The sequence below is a fragment of the Odontesthes bonariensis genome, chromosome 20, assembly GCF_027942865.1.
Source record: "Odontesthes bonariensis isolate fOdoBon6 chromosome 20, fOdoBon6.hap1, whole genome shotgun sequence".
NCBI classification, from domain to species: Eukaryota; Metazoa; Chordata; class Actinopteri; order Atheriniformes; family Atherinopsidae; genus Odontesthes; species Odontesthes bonariensis.
This window is the reverse complement of record NC_134525.1, coordinates 1801104-1817358: the sequence shown is the minus strand read 5'-3', so window position 1 is coordinate 1817358 and position 16255 is coordinate 1801104. Positions and strand designations below refer to the sequence as shown.

Below are 16255 nucleotides of genomic sequence, written 5' to 3'. Positions count from 1 at the left end.
TTCCCTGTTCAAAAATGCTTCTATCCAGGGCTCATAAAAATACTTTATGGAGAGTCTGATACTTACCAACTGTGCAAAGGAGTTTTAGGAAACAATAAGAAATATGTAGTGACTGATAAGCACCAGCTGTGTTGGGGGTCTCGGGCTAAATGAGGACATTTTTAGAACGACACACTCCCCAGTTAAGGCTCGTGTATACTTTGCAGCAGTGTGTCGCAGTGAGCTTGTCGCAGACACGACGCAGTTATTTTTGATTTATGCATACTTTTGAAGCGCTGAATGCGCTATGTTAATCCCACGCCACAACGCAAGAGGGACAATCACGAACAAGCTAGGATTGTGGATGTTACGGTTACGGAGGTCATTCAACAACAATGGCGACTGGACCAATGCGCACTTTGATTGAGATGCAGCTGATCGATCTAGAAATAGAAGAAATATTGCTACTACTGGAGCTGGCAGAGAGGCGAAAGAAGCGTCACGGTTAGCACGGTTAGCGTCACCATTAGCCGGTTAGCAAACCGGAAATACACATAGTGTAGAGCGGATGTAGAGTTGACTAATCAGAGGCCTCCTTTCTCTCCTCCCTGCGGCGATGTCTGCGGCACTGTCTGCGGTCAGTTACAATTTTGGGGAGGTGCACCAGAGTGTCTGCGTAAGGGGGGGGGGGGCATGTCTGCGTTAACTGCGACACACACACAGACAACCTGGTTTCCGACCATAAATCAGCCTTTAGTGTGTCCAGAGGAGGCTCAATAGATATGCACACTCCGTATCCGGGCTTTGGGCCTGTTGATGGGAAACATGCAACATCTTCAAGGTCACCAACATAGGCAGATTCTACTTAATGAAAAGCTCAGCCACAGTAAGTCAGAGATTCTGGGAGATTTGGGAATAAAGGATCCTCTCCAGATTGATGCATCATTCTGTCATTCTGATACGGACCTGGTTGACAATAAAAGTTTCTGAGTTCCACCGAGTCTGAAACCTCATTATTTAGAAATAACGGATTCCAAATCTTCTGCTGTTTAATTTTGGGTCCCTTCAGATTCCTCTGAGAGTTCCCCACGCCTCGGTGTCAGCGCCCCCAGCTGGCTAACCAGCTAAATGACAGGTTTCCAGGTCACTGACAGCTGCTAAATGTTGATAACGGTTGCTGTCGGTGTTCAAACTGTTTGATAGTTACCTTGATGTGATACAACTCAATGACCAAGAGCTGCGTGGTGATAAATGTCCTTAAATATCCGTTAAAGACTCCGTGTCTGCAGCTCGATGATGTTGTTTTCATGAATCAGGCGTTTCTGAAGGAGGTGATGAAGAGGTCTCACTCTGACTTATTTCACGATCCGAGGAACGGAAGCTTGTTGGAACCAGGCGGAACCGTCAATATAAAGACATCCTTCTACAAACACACCATCTTTGCTGCAAGACGGTGCCTTACGAGGGTCAAAAGTCACGCGGGTCCTCATTGAAAGAGATATGGCGCAGAGGAGGAAAGAATGTCATGAAATAATGTAAAATTTAAAGTATTTATGAATATAAAAAGACAGTTATTCAAAGATGATGAAATAATATTGAAAATTGAAAAGAATAAAATGTAATATAATGAAATCAAATTTCTGAAAATAAAAGACATCCTGATGCAGGGATAGAACAAAGAAATAAAAATCATGACCAGAAAAAGGAATTAAATGAAAACAAATCAAAGGGAAATAAACAGAAATGTATTAAAATGAAGACGATCTGACAACAAAATATTAAAATGCATCAACTTGAAAATCATCAAATAGTCAGACTAAATAAAGATAAATACAAATAAAAAGGACAAAAATGGTGTCATCCAGTAAAAAACTTCTGCTATCATTGTATGGATGTATTTACAGTAGATGGTATCATTAATATTGTTTCTAAATGTCATGGTGAGAATGTTTATACTTTTAAGACAAAAAGGTTTTTTCTAAAACTATTTAATTATATGACAAATTGAACAAGAAATAAAAACAGAAAACAAACTCCTTGCCTCTATCAAGGTGAACTTAATTCATGTTAAATACTGTCAACTTCAACTTCAACGAAAATAAAAGACAACCTGATGCTGAGAAACCTTCAGGTAACATTGTTGAGCTACTGACACCTAGTGGTCAGAGCTGGAGATAGCAGTCATCTCACTGGAACTCCAAACTGCATCTGTATACATTGTGTAATACGACCGTTCTGCTGGGAAGAAGCCAGAAATGCTTCTTCCTACAGTAATAAAACCATTTCTGTTCATCCAGCAAAGCTTCCAGATACTAGTAGAAACAGTTTTTAACAGTTTTTTTCTCTCACAGATTCTTGTTATTGTGGCACATTACAACTTTCAGAGGAAGTGAGTTCTGAACTTTGGCTTTTAAAGTTTGAAGTTTGGCCCAGAAGAGGCTCTCTCTGTCCGTTCAGACGCAGCGAGTGCGTTGAAGCCATTTCATGTTGGGAATTATTCCTGCTTTTGGTGATCCTGCTGATGTTTAGACAGAGCAGATGCTGAGACGAACACTGCAGCACACCGGTAACAGTGGAACAGTTCATATTCAGGGTGGGAGGGCTTCTGAGCAGCGGACCGACTGGTGTCGCGGCCGAGCTGCTCCTCAGTGTGAACACGCTCATGAAGCGTGCGCTGACCTGCTGATGGGAAGCTTTTCTCACAGTGTCCACAGCTGAAGGATTTCTGTCTGCGCTGGATTGTTTGCTGTCTTCTGAGGTCCGCTGCAGTGGTGAATGATGAGCCACCCTGCTGACAGCAGTCCTGTTCACCACTGGGACGGTGCCCACAGGGCTCAGAACTGGCTCCATCTGAGCCACTCTGCTTCTGAAACAACAAAGACACAAAGACAGGGAAGGTCAGGGTTTCCTGCTGCTTTTTACAATGAACACACCGGCTCTGAACTCAACCAATACCAAAGAAGAAGATAGACATCTGCCAATGTTGTAGGAAACTGAAAGCTAAGAGTTTATTTCAGTCTAATATCTGGAGGTTAAAACTAGAAGTTGGGAGCTTTCAGTTAGAAAACAGATCACAGTTTGATGCCTGATGAAGTCAAATTCCTTCTTAGCACAAAGAACAAATACTTTCCACAATTTTTCTGAGGAAATGTCCTGATTTCTGCACTTTGGGCTGTGTTTACTTTACCGATTTAGCTAAATGAAAACAAACTGTGGTGCTTCTGGTCGGTTAGTGCCAATAATCTGGCATCGAAATCCTAAACCGAACCACACAAGCAAACAGAGACCGCTTGAAGAGGCGTTTTAGTCGAGATCGAGATATGAAAGCAGCACGGTCCAAAGACGTCCAGGAATTTAGAAACATCTCTAGGATGCGCTGGGATGCATCATCAGTGATCTTCCTGGGGTCATAGTTAGCTCCGACATGATCACCCGCTTGGTGGCGTCTGAGTGAATAAGCAAGTCTGTCTGTCTTGTCTTTTCTGGGTGATGTGTTCAGGGACCTTTAGCTGTTTTCCAAGGTCCACTTTCAGCTGCCAATCTGAGGCTGTGGACAGCCAACATGCATTTGTTTGCGGGCAGGATGGGGGCTTCTCTCCATTCCTAAGAAAGGGGATGGGATTCTTCCTGGGGCAGTGTCTGCTAGAGAGAATAACTGAGGTGACTGCTTCTGCAACTGCCTTCAACACCTGGGCCATTAGTTTGTGGGCGGGAATGGGGCAAACATACAGAACAGATTCTTTATTTTAGACGGCAGTCAGTTCTAAACCCAGGAGCTGTGTTGCTCATTAGAGGTCAGCATAGGCATCAGAACCACATATTATCTTGATTTGTGTCCGTCCAGTTGCTGGATGTGGTCACTGAGTCCATTTGTAGTGCCATCAACAACAGCAAACTCTTCAAACCATCATCCCACCAGATAACTATAGCCGCTTTCGGACTGCAGGAACCTTTGGCAGTTCTAATAACCTTTTAATCCGCTGGGCCGTTTTCTCCCGTGTTTGGACATACAGGAACTCGGCTACAGAACTCGGGGCTATCTCCCTTAGTTCTTATAACTATTTAGCTCCTTCTCCGAGGTCGGGTCTTTTCATAGTTCTTATAGAACGAATCTAACGGAGGTGTGTGGTGGTCGGTAGCTACGCCCCATGTCATGCTATCACGGCTGAAATGTTTCCTCATACACAGACACAACCAGCGGGTGTTTAATAAGTTAAACTTACACTGGTCTCATTTGTCTGCAGCGCTCTGCTCTCCTTTCTTCCTTCATGAAATGAAAAAGTATCGCCTCCTGACTCTCTCTGTGTGCTTTTCCAGCCTCGATATTAGACGCCTGATGCGATCGTCCATGATTAATATCACCATCATGCAGACCATGAACACGGTGGCCTCCCCGCTCTCCATATTAGCTTCTTTGTGGTGTTTTTTCTTCTCTAATTACTTTTACAGGTTTTGTTTTGTGTTTGAATGTAGCGTTAACGGCTAACACGTCACTGAAGCAGACGGCTGCGCGCGCCGCATCAGTCCCTATCAGGTCCCGACTCATGTGCAAATGCAGACTGAAACAGAAGGACGGTTATCAGAACGAAATTCGAGTAGGACAGTTCTGATAACTGCGTTCCTATAACTACTCTGTCCGAAAGTGGCTATGCATTAGAACAGGAAAACATCCCAGCTCCTGGCAGAATACTCAAGCAGATGCGGGTAGACCTGGGGAAGCAGCTCAGATTTACTAAGGACATCAGAGAAAAGGCTTAGACTGGACGTTATGCTTTTTGCAAAAACATCAAAACAGGTGGTCCTGGAGGATGGGGTTTACCTTGAAAGACCCAAAACCCTGTATGACCCAAGGTACTATCACTGATGATGTACACAAGAGTATCAAGAGATGCACGTTACAACCATGATAACCTTTCTTCACCAGGGAATTCCAGCATTAGGATGGTGGATGACCATGAATAAACCAGGATCAACTGGAGGGAAAGCTGACAGATGCATCCGGGTCGGAAGGGGCAGCAACTCAACCTGCAGCTTTTGTGTGGGAGGACGCAAACCTGCATTAAAAACTCCCAAAGAAACATAACCCAAAGAGAGGCCAAGAGGAAATGAAATTGAGCATCCCGAAAGACAGATAAGCAGGCAACAACCCATGCGATCACACAAATTAATCAAAACAACCTAATGTATGTGGCAAGATCTCCAAACACTCCCAAGGCCTGAAATCCACCAGGCCGAGATGAAATTGCAGGGAAAGGTGACATGAGGAGCCGTGCCGGGAATCTGGCTAGAAAAGTAAGAACCCCCAAGCCCTGAAAGCTCAAGCAACAGGTGCTTTAAAACACCAGCCATGGTTAAAGGGGCTTCCAGGAGGCAAAGGGAACTAAGGGCACAAATTTGATGATCTGGATGGTATTCTGGAAGCTACCAAGAAGGACATGGCAGACAGAAAACTCCAGGGAACGACAAACACGACTGTATGCATTGCCACAAAAAGGTTTGGTTTGGTAGAGTAGGGATCAAAAGACAAAATTCGAAGAACAAATCCTCCAGTTCAAACAAGAAATGCTTTTGAGGAAATAGCTGAAGTGGAAGGTGGAAAGATGAGAAATCTAAACTACAAGGCATCCTGAGGAATAAACTTCTGACCCTCCAACGAGCAGGCTGTCATAAGAACCGGACAATGGAAAAAATAAAAACAAATCGGGCTGCTTTAGGATTTACCAAACAAGTGCCATGTCAGTGACGTGGGGGGCACATCGCCTCACCGGAATAGGGGATGGACAACGATCTCAACACCACCTACAGAAACAAAACTAGGGAGAAAGACCTCAGAGAATACAAAGTCCTGATCAGTCCACCTGCACCAACCACAGACTTTAATATCAAAGGAGTTAACTGAAAGAAAATCCAATCAGTGGTCAAGACTGTTAGAACAAGCTCAATGCCAGAACCCTATGGACTGCTATACCAGATGTATAAGAGGTGTTCTAAACTATAAGTGCATCTGTGGAAGATTCTGAAGATGATTCGGAGGAGGGGAAAGGTGGTCCCTCAGTGGGTAGTTAAGCAGAGACCATGTCAACCAAGACCTGGAGGGATAACCAAGACCTGGAGGGATAACCAGAAGCAGCTAAAAGTTCAGGCCTTCCAGGAAAATTTAAAGCCTGGGTATACCAACATGACATCCTACTCAGGAAATTGTGCCCACTGCTGGTATGACTTTCTACTGTGGATTAACTAAAGAGTGGTACGAGTATGGCCTTATATGGCAACAAAAGCTAGCTGATGCTCCCCCTCAGCAGTCAGGTGGGAGCTGGTCCTTCAAAGAAGAGTTCAATATCAGCAGAAAAAAGGAGGCGCCCCAGTACAAGAAGTCCAGCGATCACAAAGTTTAACAACCTTCCATGTAAGTGACGCCCAGGAGAAAGGGGAGGGCACAGAAGAAAGTGGGCCATTAAGAGTCAAGACTATAGCCGCACTCGGACAGAGCAGTTCTAAGAACGGTCCACCTCAAATTTCGTTCTAATAACTATCCATCCCCAGGGCAACCAAGTTGGGATATGGTACAGAATATACAAGAGCTGGGGTTAACTACTGGACCCGTTTGTTCTGTGACCCGACTTCGGATAAGCGGATGAAAATGGATAGATTGTTTGGATTGGCTAATTATGCTCCCTAACAAATTAATTAGTGGTTTTATTTAGACTACACAGCTGTTTGGTCCCAACATGTTGAATTCTCCCCACCCAGTATCTGATAATGCTCTTCCTTTCACAATTAAACATGACCTTACTTATACTGTTGACTCCCTTTGGTTCTGATTTCACCGAACATTTAAATGACATTGAACACTTGTGACATGGCTGTTTAAGGAGAAAAAACTCACTGAATATGTTAGGATTAAAAAACTCCAACATCGCTGTCCTTCTCCAATGGGAGCCTCTTGCCTCCTTGATCAGTTAAATCCTAAACTTATCAGGAGATGGGAAAATAAGGGTTTGATGTACATACCTCACAGTGATTCTTCTTGGATCGTCTCTTTCTGCCGTGGCTTTGTTGGTGACTCTGAAAGCCACGTGAAGTCGTTAAATTTTCATCACACTGGGAATCACTGCATGCTTGTGCTCCATTGCAGACAAGCTGATGTGTTTTTAAGGTAGACAAGTAACAAAAGGACTTCCCACACTGTCCACAACCGAAAGGTTTAACTCCACTGTGGATACGTTGATGTGTCATTAAGTGATTTTTCTGATTAAAAGCCTTCCCACACTGGTCACAACCGAAAGGTTTAACTCCACTGTGGATATGTTGATGAGTTATTAAGGCACTTTTCTGATTAAAAGCCTTCCCACACTGGTCACACCTGAAAGGTTTAACTCCACTGTGAATACGTTGATGTGTTATTAAGTTACTTTTATCAGTAAAAGCCTTCCCACACTGGTCACAATTGAAAGGTTTAAATCCACTGTGGATACGTTGATGTGTGATTAAGGTACTGTTCTGAGTAAAAGACTTCCCACACTGTCCACAACCGAAAGGTTTAACTCCACTGTGGATACGTTGATGTTTTATTGAGCCACTTTTATCAGTAAAAGCTTTCCCACACTGTCCACAAATGAAAGGTTTAACTCCATTGTGGATACGTTGATGTTTGATTAAGCCACTTTTCTGAGTAAAATTCTTCCCACACTGTCCACAACTGAAAGGTTTAACTCCACTGTGGATACGTTGATGTGTTATTAAGTCACTTTTCCAAGTAAAGGCCTTCCCACACTGTCCACAACTGAAAGGTTTAACTCCACTGTGGATACGTTGATGTGTTATTAAGGCACTTTTATCAGAAAAAGCCTTCCCACACTGTCCACAACTGAAAGGTTTAACTCCACTGTGGATATGTTGATGTCTTATTAAGTGACTTATAGCACAAAAAGCCTTCCCACACTGTCCACAACTGAAAGGTTTAACTCCACTGTGGCTATGTTGATGTGTTATTAAATTACTTCTCTGAGTAAAAGCCTTCCCACACTGTCCACAACTGAAAGGTTTAACTCCACTGTGGATATGTTGATGTGTTATTAAATTACTTCTCTGAGTAAAAGCCTTCCCACACTGGTCACAGCTGTGTGGTTTCTCTCTGTTTGCCCTTGTTGACAGAGCGTCATCATTATCCTGAAGGGAATCAGGTTCCACTGTGTTTGGGCTTTTATACTCCTAAAGAGACAAAATAGAAGAAATCATGAAGAACAAAGTTTATATGTATTTAGCATCTCAATAACATGAGCCAACTCTTTCTCACTGCTATTAGAAATAAACACCTCTGTAATAACAGATCTATGACACAAAATGACCAAAATTTACCAGACAAACATGGAAATATCCTGAGTTTATATATCTCTGGTAATATGTTTATATAGATTATTATCTGATCCAGTAACAGAGTCAAACTGAATACTGAATGAATTTATAGTTACACAGGGCGATACTGCACATATCTCCATTCAGATCTGCCATCAGGAGGACTCTGATGGATCCTACAACACTGAGGCAGGTAAACAACCTGTTAAATATTGATAACTGAAGATCATACCATCAGAAACAGGGATATCAGAGGATCATGGGTTCATCCTCAACTCTGAAATCTAAACATTCTCCCTCTTCAGAGGTCTGTAGCACTAACACAGGTGACCGATATGGAATCCACCAGAATACACTTTTTGGGAACTATATCATAATGAAACTGTCTCACCTCTTCTGAAGAAGCCATTTTCCATCTGTAGTGGTTGAGTTGAGGAAACAAAATGTCTGCCAACGTTCCTCCTTCGTCATTTGTTAATCCCACCGAGCACCTGTAGCATCAGATATTCATTAGCCCCCATCATTGTTTCATGTTCGTCAGCCAAAACAGTATGTTGGACAAAGACCGTCTGGGAGAAAACCTTTAAGTTCAAGACCCTTTGGGACAGATAAGATAAAGTGAAAAAGCACACTCTCCTTATTTTAAGGATAACATAAATCCATTACATTCCACTAAGTGGAGGTCAGGTTGTGGAGGGAACATGTCCAGTTGGGACCTCATATATTATCAAATGACCAGTCCACTCCCTTTATTGAGCTGTTAGCGTTCCCCTGATGGACACGCAGTTCTCCATATAACACTGGTGTTAAGATCTACTGGTGAAACTAGAGTATCTGAGAAATATGTTTCATATGCATCGTTTTTGGGGATCAAAGGTCAAAGAAGCAGCAAAGAAACAAAGTTAGCCCTTAGAATCATAAAAGTCCTCTTTCTGAACCGCAACAACACAACAATCTCATGTCAAATTAACTTTAGCCTGAAAAAAGTTATGCATTAAACTATGACAAATTCTTATTTTGACAAATATTAACTGATATTTCAGATTCATTAGTTCTCTGTTCAGAAGAAGGAGACGGAGAATGTGCTCATCCTGCCCCATCCCCCCATCCTGCTGCGGCTTGAAAAGGTGGCGCGGCGTCATCCACCAGTCGATATTTGTAACTTGGTTCACGCTGAGAAAGACAAACCGGATGGACCAACTGGTAGACAGGCTCACGGCTGACGGTTGTGTCATGTAAAATACTTTGTGCAATTATTTGTAAAGAAATGATGTCATTAGGAATTTGCTGTTGTTTCATTCACTGGAAGCGGCGTTGAGTATTAAGCGCTGTATAAAACCGATCTAATATTATGGGTGCCACGTATTACTCCTGTGCTGGACTATTATTCTTCCGTTTCCTTCATGAATTTCGGTTCGCTAGTAGTCAAGCAGCGAGCTCAACGAGTGCCAAAATGGCCTTTTTTAGAGGCCTTATAACTCAGCCATAAACCATTACAAAGACCTCATTCAAAGTGTATATGTGACAGGAGACTCGGCTTTAACTGAACTGAAGGGTTTCAAATTCAGGTGAAAAATTATTTTAAAACTGCCATAGATAACGAGCCAGACATAGTCGCCGAATGAAAATTACACCGCTGGCTTCTGCCGTCTCTTGGGGCGCTGACGGTTCAAGACTTATTCGGATACGACTTTCACTTTTCGAACAGCGACCGTTTGTTCGAGACAGTAGGCTACAGTCAAAATTAGTCTCATTTTAAGAAGCCATAGTGTGTGCACATATGTCAGTTTGCTCTCTGTCTAACACAGACAGCTGGTTCCGTCTCCTTAGCAACGCATTAGGAGCCTGCTCTGTTCTCAGAATGCTTATGAGGGCAGAGCTAAGATGGATGCCCTGTTATAACAGCTTAATGTTATAAATCTGATCTGCGTTTCTCCTTTAAACTGATAGTGAGGGGAAGTTTGAAAATACCCACAATGCAATGGGAAAATGCATTGAAAAGCACTTACCGAGGCCATTTTGAAAATGCCATAAAAGCTGTATTTTAAACAGGACCTTGATAAAAATGACATAACTGTCTTCATCATACCTGTCTTAGAAATTTTGGGCCTCCATCGATTTAAAAGCACTTTTTTGACAAAAAAATGCCAAAAACTGCCCTATTTTGGAGGCCTCATAACTCAGCCATACGACATCAGAGAGACCTCATTCAAAGTTTATATGTCACAGGAGACTCTCAACTTTAACTGAACTAAAGGGTTTGTTGATAGGGCGGGCAGTAGATCGGCACCCATCTAAATTTATTTTACTTATTATTATTGTTGCATCCTGAAAGGTAACAATAATTCCCAAGTGTGCCCATTGAAGCACACTATTTCATAACAAATAAACAAAGGGTAACACAATACACTTAAAAGTCCTATAACAATATTCTAAGTACTATATCAGACTATAATGGTGAGAACACACCTATTGAAATTTCAACTTCTGCAGGCTCATCAGCTATTATGTAAATAATCTTTCTCTTTGGCCCCTTTTGGCCGGTAAGGTTCTAAGCAGCAGCATCATTGATGAAAGTGCTACAGCGGCATTGTTTTCTTCTCCACTTTCCTCCTTGAAGAGTAGTTAGCGGTAACGTTCTCGTAGCAGCGACACCTCTGTGATGGAGAAAACTGCAACTACTGACGCATCAACTCTCGCCACTATAAATGGCCGGAACGAAACCGTGACGTCATCAACACCGCTCACGCGAGCCATCGCAGCAACCATGCATGAAGCTTTACGCTGTGTTACCTGCGTTAGCTGCCATCACCAGCTGGACATCTGCTGTGTGATTTAATGCAGAAACTGTTAATGTTAGCTTTGTTATTAGACATTATGAATTCTGTATTTTACTAAATAATATATGTTCCTAGTTTGTACTTTTCCACTGCTCATATAAACACAATGTATGTCCAAAACTTCAAGGTGACATAATGGGACTAAATAACTGGGTTAGATGAAGAGTCTGGGAAAGCAGATGCACGCTTAAAGCGGACGCTTACTCTACCTGCTCTCTGCTTGCTTTGCTTATTTTATTGATTTTATCGTGATTTTTCCCCTTTTTTTCCCCATGTGAGCCTACCTGCGATAGCTTCTGGACACTTATAAATCTCTGGGATTAAAGTTTTTTAAACAGAAACAGCAACATTTTTATAGTCCTTTATCTTCAGCGCTCCGTGTGCGTGGCCTACACACAAATGAAGCCTGATTTACAGTGTCTGGGCACCAAGCACTCAGCTAAAGCTAAATAGGCTGTAAAGGTGCAAACCGCTAGGCTAACTAGCAGCAAGATGCCTCCCTTCTCCACAGATGACTACTACAGCCTCCTGGAGAAGATTGCAGAACTGGAGACAAAAATCCATGGCTTAGAAGTAAATGTGGAGGTAAATGGACTGTGTGGAAATTAAACAACCTCGCCATTGATTCAGAATAGTGGAGACGAGCAAGCTAACACACAGCTAAGGAGCACAGATAACGCGACCAAGAAAGCAGACTCTGTGCACTATAATAAATCATCGCATAATAATCCTCCCTGGAACCTTCTCGGTGCAAAACCAAAAAGTAAATCATGTCTCCTGGAAGTGGGAGGACGTATCACAGGCAGGGCACAGCGAGCTGAAATATGTGAAACCGACTGGCCTTCACTTCTCACCACACAGAGGAGCTCTTCTACCCCTGTACATGGGAGGAAACAGGACTGGACATCCGTGAATGGGAAGGTTAACAACAAACCTCCAAAACAACCGAGCGTGAAACTGCAGAACAGATTTGCTCCACTATCGAAGGACTCTGGATCTTTATTGGATGACCATCCATTCCAAAGCAGCAAGGCAAGGACTGAAAACCTGTCAGAAGGTAAAAGGCCACAGGGAAAGCTAAAGGCTGTGCCTGAGACTCTGATTGTGGGTGACTCTGCCGTAAATGTTGTACAAAGGATGTGCGGTAAGAACACTGAAGTCCTCGGCTTTCCTAGGGATTTGTCAATGATATGAAGGAGAGAATTCCTGAAATTTCAGATGAATATCCATCTGTGACAAACATCGTTCTGCATACAGGGTCAAACGATGTGTCCCAGCAACAATCTGAGGTTGTGAAATGGGACTTTATTGGATTATTAAACGCAGTGAGCTCGCTGAATGCAGCTGTATTCATCAGTGGACCTGTACCACCCATCAGAGGAGGAGAGGAAACATTCAGCAGCTTGTTGGCACTGAATAAATGGCTTTTATCGGCATGTGCTGACCACTCAGTGCATTTTATTCATCATTTTAACATTTTTTAGGAACGCAGGCATCTTTTTAAGGCAAATGGATTTAATTTGAACAAGTCAGGGGTGAAACTGTTCACCTCCAACTTATTTTACTTCCTACGTCATCCATCTGTGCTCGGTGCCAAGACTGAGATAAACCAGGAGTTATCTCATAGTGAGGAACAATCAAAGCCCAGCAGAAACCTTGAGGAGGAACTCCATCTGCCCCCACCAGATAAACTGAAACTTGGTTTGAGCAAAATAACAGAGCTGCTGTTCTCATGTGTCGACCCCTCCTGGTTACAGCTTTATCAGCGAGGCCAGAGTGAGCAGGAGAGGAGGAGGGGGGGCAGTCTTATTTAATGAATCATTTCAATGGAAGCAGTTATCTCCTGGAAGTTTTCAGTCCTTTGAATATGTGGCTGTACAGCTGAAGGCCTCATCTGTCTGATCATTCCTGTGTTTTCTTTGAGAGTACGATTTCACTGCACACAAATGTCTCAGCAGCAGTGATCTCTAAACGGTGTAGAACTGAAAACAGCAGTGAGATCTTTAACCAGGTCTTCTCTTTAACACCTGCCCTGTCCGGGGCTTCAGTCAATGAGCTCGTCAGTAGCTTCGATGCTAAAATGTTAAATGTTATGGATGCTATTGCTCCCATTAAGGTGAAGCTTATCTCTGGAAGGAAGAAGTCTCCATGGCCAAATTCCACACTGGTGAAAAATGGGAAGAGAGAGTGTCGGAAAGTTGAGCGCAGATGGAGAAAAACAAATCTCCAGGTTCATTCTAACATCTATAAATCCTCCTCTTGCTGCTTAGACATCAATTATACATCAATTTTGAGATTTTGGGCCAGTCTACTCCTTCAACATGTGTTCTTTCAACCTGCTATAAAGAAAACGTCGAAAAAATAAATTCAAATGTTTATTTTATTACATTTTGTTTACTTGCTATAGCACGTTTCCCCCGAATTTACCAAAAAGTTAGCATTCCTACGCGCCATGCCGAGCCTCGTCTATTTACTGAAGTCTGTCATGACCGGAAAGCTCCGAGTCTCCTGCACAATGATAAGTCACCCAAATAATGGCAACTTCCTTTCTATCAGTAACCAATCATGAATGTCTAAAGGCGGATTTATAGCTAATGACCAAATCTCATTGGCTGCTGCTCGTTTCTGCTAACGGGATTCGCTCAGATGCATCCGGTAGTCGACTCTGACGCTCCCGTAACACCGCAACTTTCAAAGAAAAGAAAGCAACAATTGTGCTTTGCAAGATGCAATAAAGGAAAATCTATCAGATCAGCTGATGAAGCATCAGGAAGCAGCACAGCTGACCGTAAACTGTCGTTAGGAAACCGAGTTGATGACAGAGGCTGCTCATACATGTCGATCTTTCATTGTATTGTATTGAGCTTGTATTCTTTATTGATAAGATTATTTTATTCTATATTAGTATTACTAAGGGCCTGAGCATTTATTCTGTTGTTTCTAATACAAATGTATTGAATTCCCCTATTTAATTCTTTAAATGCCGTTTTTCTCAAAATCAGTTTTTTGTATTTTTCCGGTATCTCAGACTATGGAGCACCTACTAACACCAAACTGTCCAGTTATACACTTAACAGTATTCCGAAGATATTTAAAGATGGATTTGTTGATAAATCATTCCTGGCCAGATTCATGTGACATTATAATGAAAACATATTGCGAAAATCAATGTTTTTTAGACTATGGACAGTATATTTTGATTTCCTAGGATATGAAAGCAGATATTCTGAAATCCCTCTGTAATTTTCTTTTCATTCTGTGTGTAAACAAAATGAAAAAAGAATTTTGCACCTGGCTTTATCATATGTTCAGATCTAGCTTCCGGAAATATATGCAAATTTAATGAGATAATGCCTAATTTGCACAATTAAACATACACATTTCTTTTTTATTTCTTATTTTTCTCATTTTTTTCATACTTGTATAAGTAATAAACTGAGGAAGTTTCATGGTGATATCTATTATTTTAAAACATTAACATTAATATTAAGGTAGTGTCTCACCTTACGTTGTTAATAAACCAAGTTTTGCTTTTTACATCTTTTGAGTCCAACCCACCACCACACCACATCTACAGACTCTGAGTGATCATTGGCCGGCACTTTAACAGCACCAGAGCTACATAGAGTTATTTAGTAGGTGAGTTTACAATGATAATGGAAGTTTAGTTTTGTACTAGAGCAATTATTATTCATTCATCTATTTATTTTAACATGCATATGATTGGGAGAGATACCAAAGTACATAAATAATCTGAAAACAGCTTTTCAATGCAAGAATCACAGTGAAGAGATAAGAAGCAATAAAATGTCCAATAAAAAAAATCCAGGAAGAACACGATGTTTAAAACTAGACATCCATACAAGTTGTTGCTGAAATAAGCTTTAACAGCTCTCTGAAAGAGCTAAAGTCAAACACACAAGCAGAGCGTTCAGAATATTTGCTCCTTTAATTAAAAACTATCTGAACAGAAGATGTTCTACAGATTGAGACTTTATGATTTCCACCTGAAGCAGGACTGAGATCAGACAGTCAGACCATGTGACATATGTTAAACTATCAGGATTTAACAGCAAGGCCAGACAGTCAGATGTCAGACAGTTTGTTAGCATCTTAAAGCAGTAAAGGTTAGCCTTTATCCTTTTAGAGATCAGATTAACACCACTTTAAACATTTAGCTGCTCTAAATATTTCTCCTCTGCCTCTTTTCACCAATTCTGAGTTAATAGTTATCATCAACATTTAGATTTGATCTCATTAAGCCATTTTAGTATTGAACTAAATCACTGAACTGTTTAACTGCAGCAGATCTCTGAAACAATGAATATGCTCTGTGAACAAAGCAGCAAAGTGCTTTATAGAGAGCTTTAAATGAGTTGGATTATTAGGAGATGAACAAAAACACAGCTGCAGGGAGACTGAGTCATAACAAGACAAGTCAAGGTTTGTTTTTATGGCGCATTTAAAAACAGCCACAGTGAGCAGAGCGCCGTGCGAGCGGAACAATATATCAGCAGGAGAAGCAGCTTCTAACCCTGCAGATAAACTCTTAGAGAGCAGAAACAGCAGAACATTGGACAGAAGGAGGGAAACAGAAATAAAATGCTGTTTGCAGCTAAAGAGATGCCACCCAACCAGATTAACAAACACTTTGGATATATTAACCTCATTAAACACTTGTACTCGGAGACCTCCATCTTTCTCAGAAACATGGCGATAATGGAAGGCCAACACAGCGCATTTATTGGCTTTGGCGGTGTTTTTAACGCTGCTTCGTGTGGACCGTGTCGGTCCAAACAGGAAGACTGAACCGGAGCCGAACCGTCCTAACGATGAAGATGGAAAACTTACCTGCGGCGCTGCTTCAGAGCTCCATAAAAACCAAGAAGACAAAAGTCTCTGGTGGTCCTCTGCTCTTTGGACGTTTAGGCGTTCAACCCCCGCTGGCTGCTTTAAGCACAGCGCCAGTAAATGGAGGACGAGACACATGAATCACACAGCGCAGATGGAGCAGTGCGGCAGCATTTAGTGACAACAGCTGCAGACACAACAACCAGAGCGGAAGTGATGCACGGTTACTA

The 16255-nt window shown here is 42.0% G+C and overlaps 1 protein-coding gene across 1 annotated transcript; it reads right to left on the bottom strand.

Annotated features, from left to right (window-relative positions):
* Positions 1 to 1649: 1649 nt before the first annotated feature.
* Positions 1650 to 16166, bottom strand: LOC142369677 (uncharacterized). Its single transcript, XM_075452008.1, has 4 exons — positions 16026 to 16166; positions 8726 to 8825; positions 6991 to 8190; positions 1650 to 2845 (listed from the first exon to the last, which is right to left on the bottom strand). The coding sequence occupies exons 2-4, from the start codon at positions 8741 to 8743 to the stop codon at positions 2474 to 2476; spliced, it is 1590 nt and encodes a 529-aa protein (XP_075308123.1). The 5' UTR covers positions 8744 to 8825; positions 16026 to 16166; the 3' UTR covers positions 1650 to 2473.
* Positions 16167 to 16255: the final 89 nt, after the last annotated feature.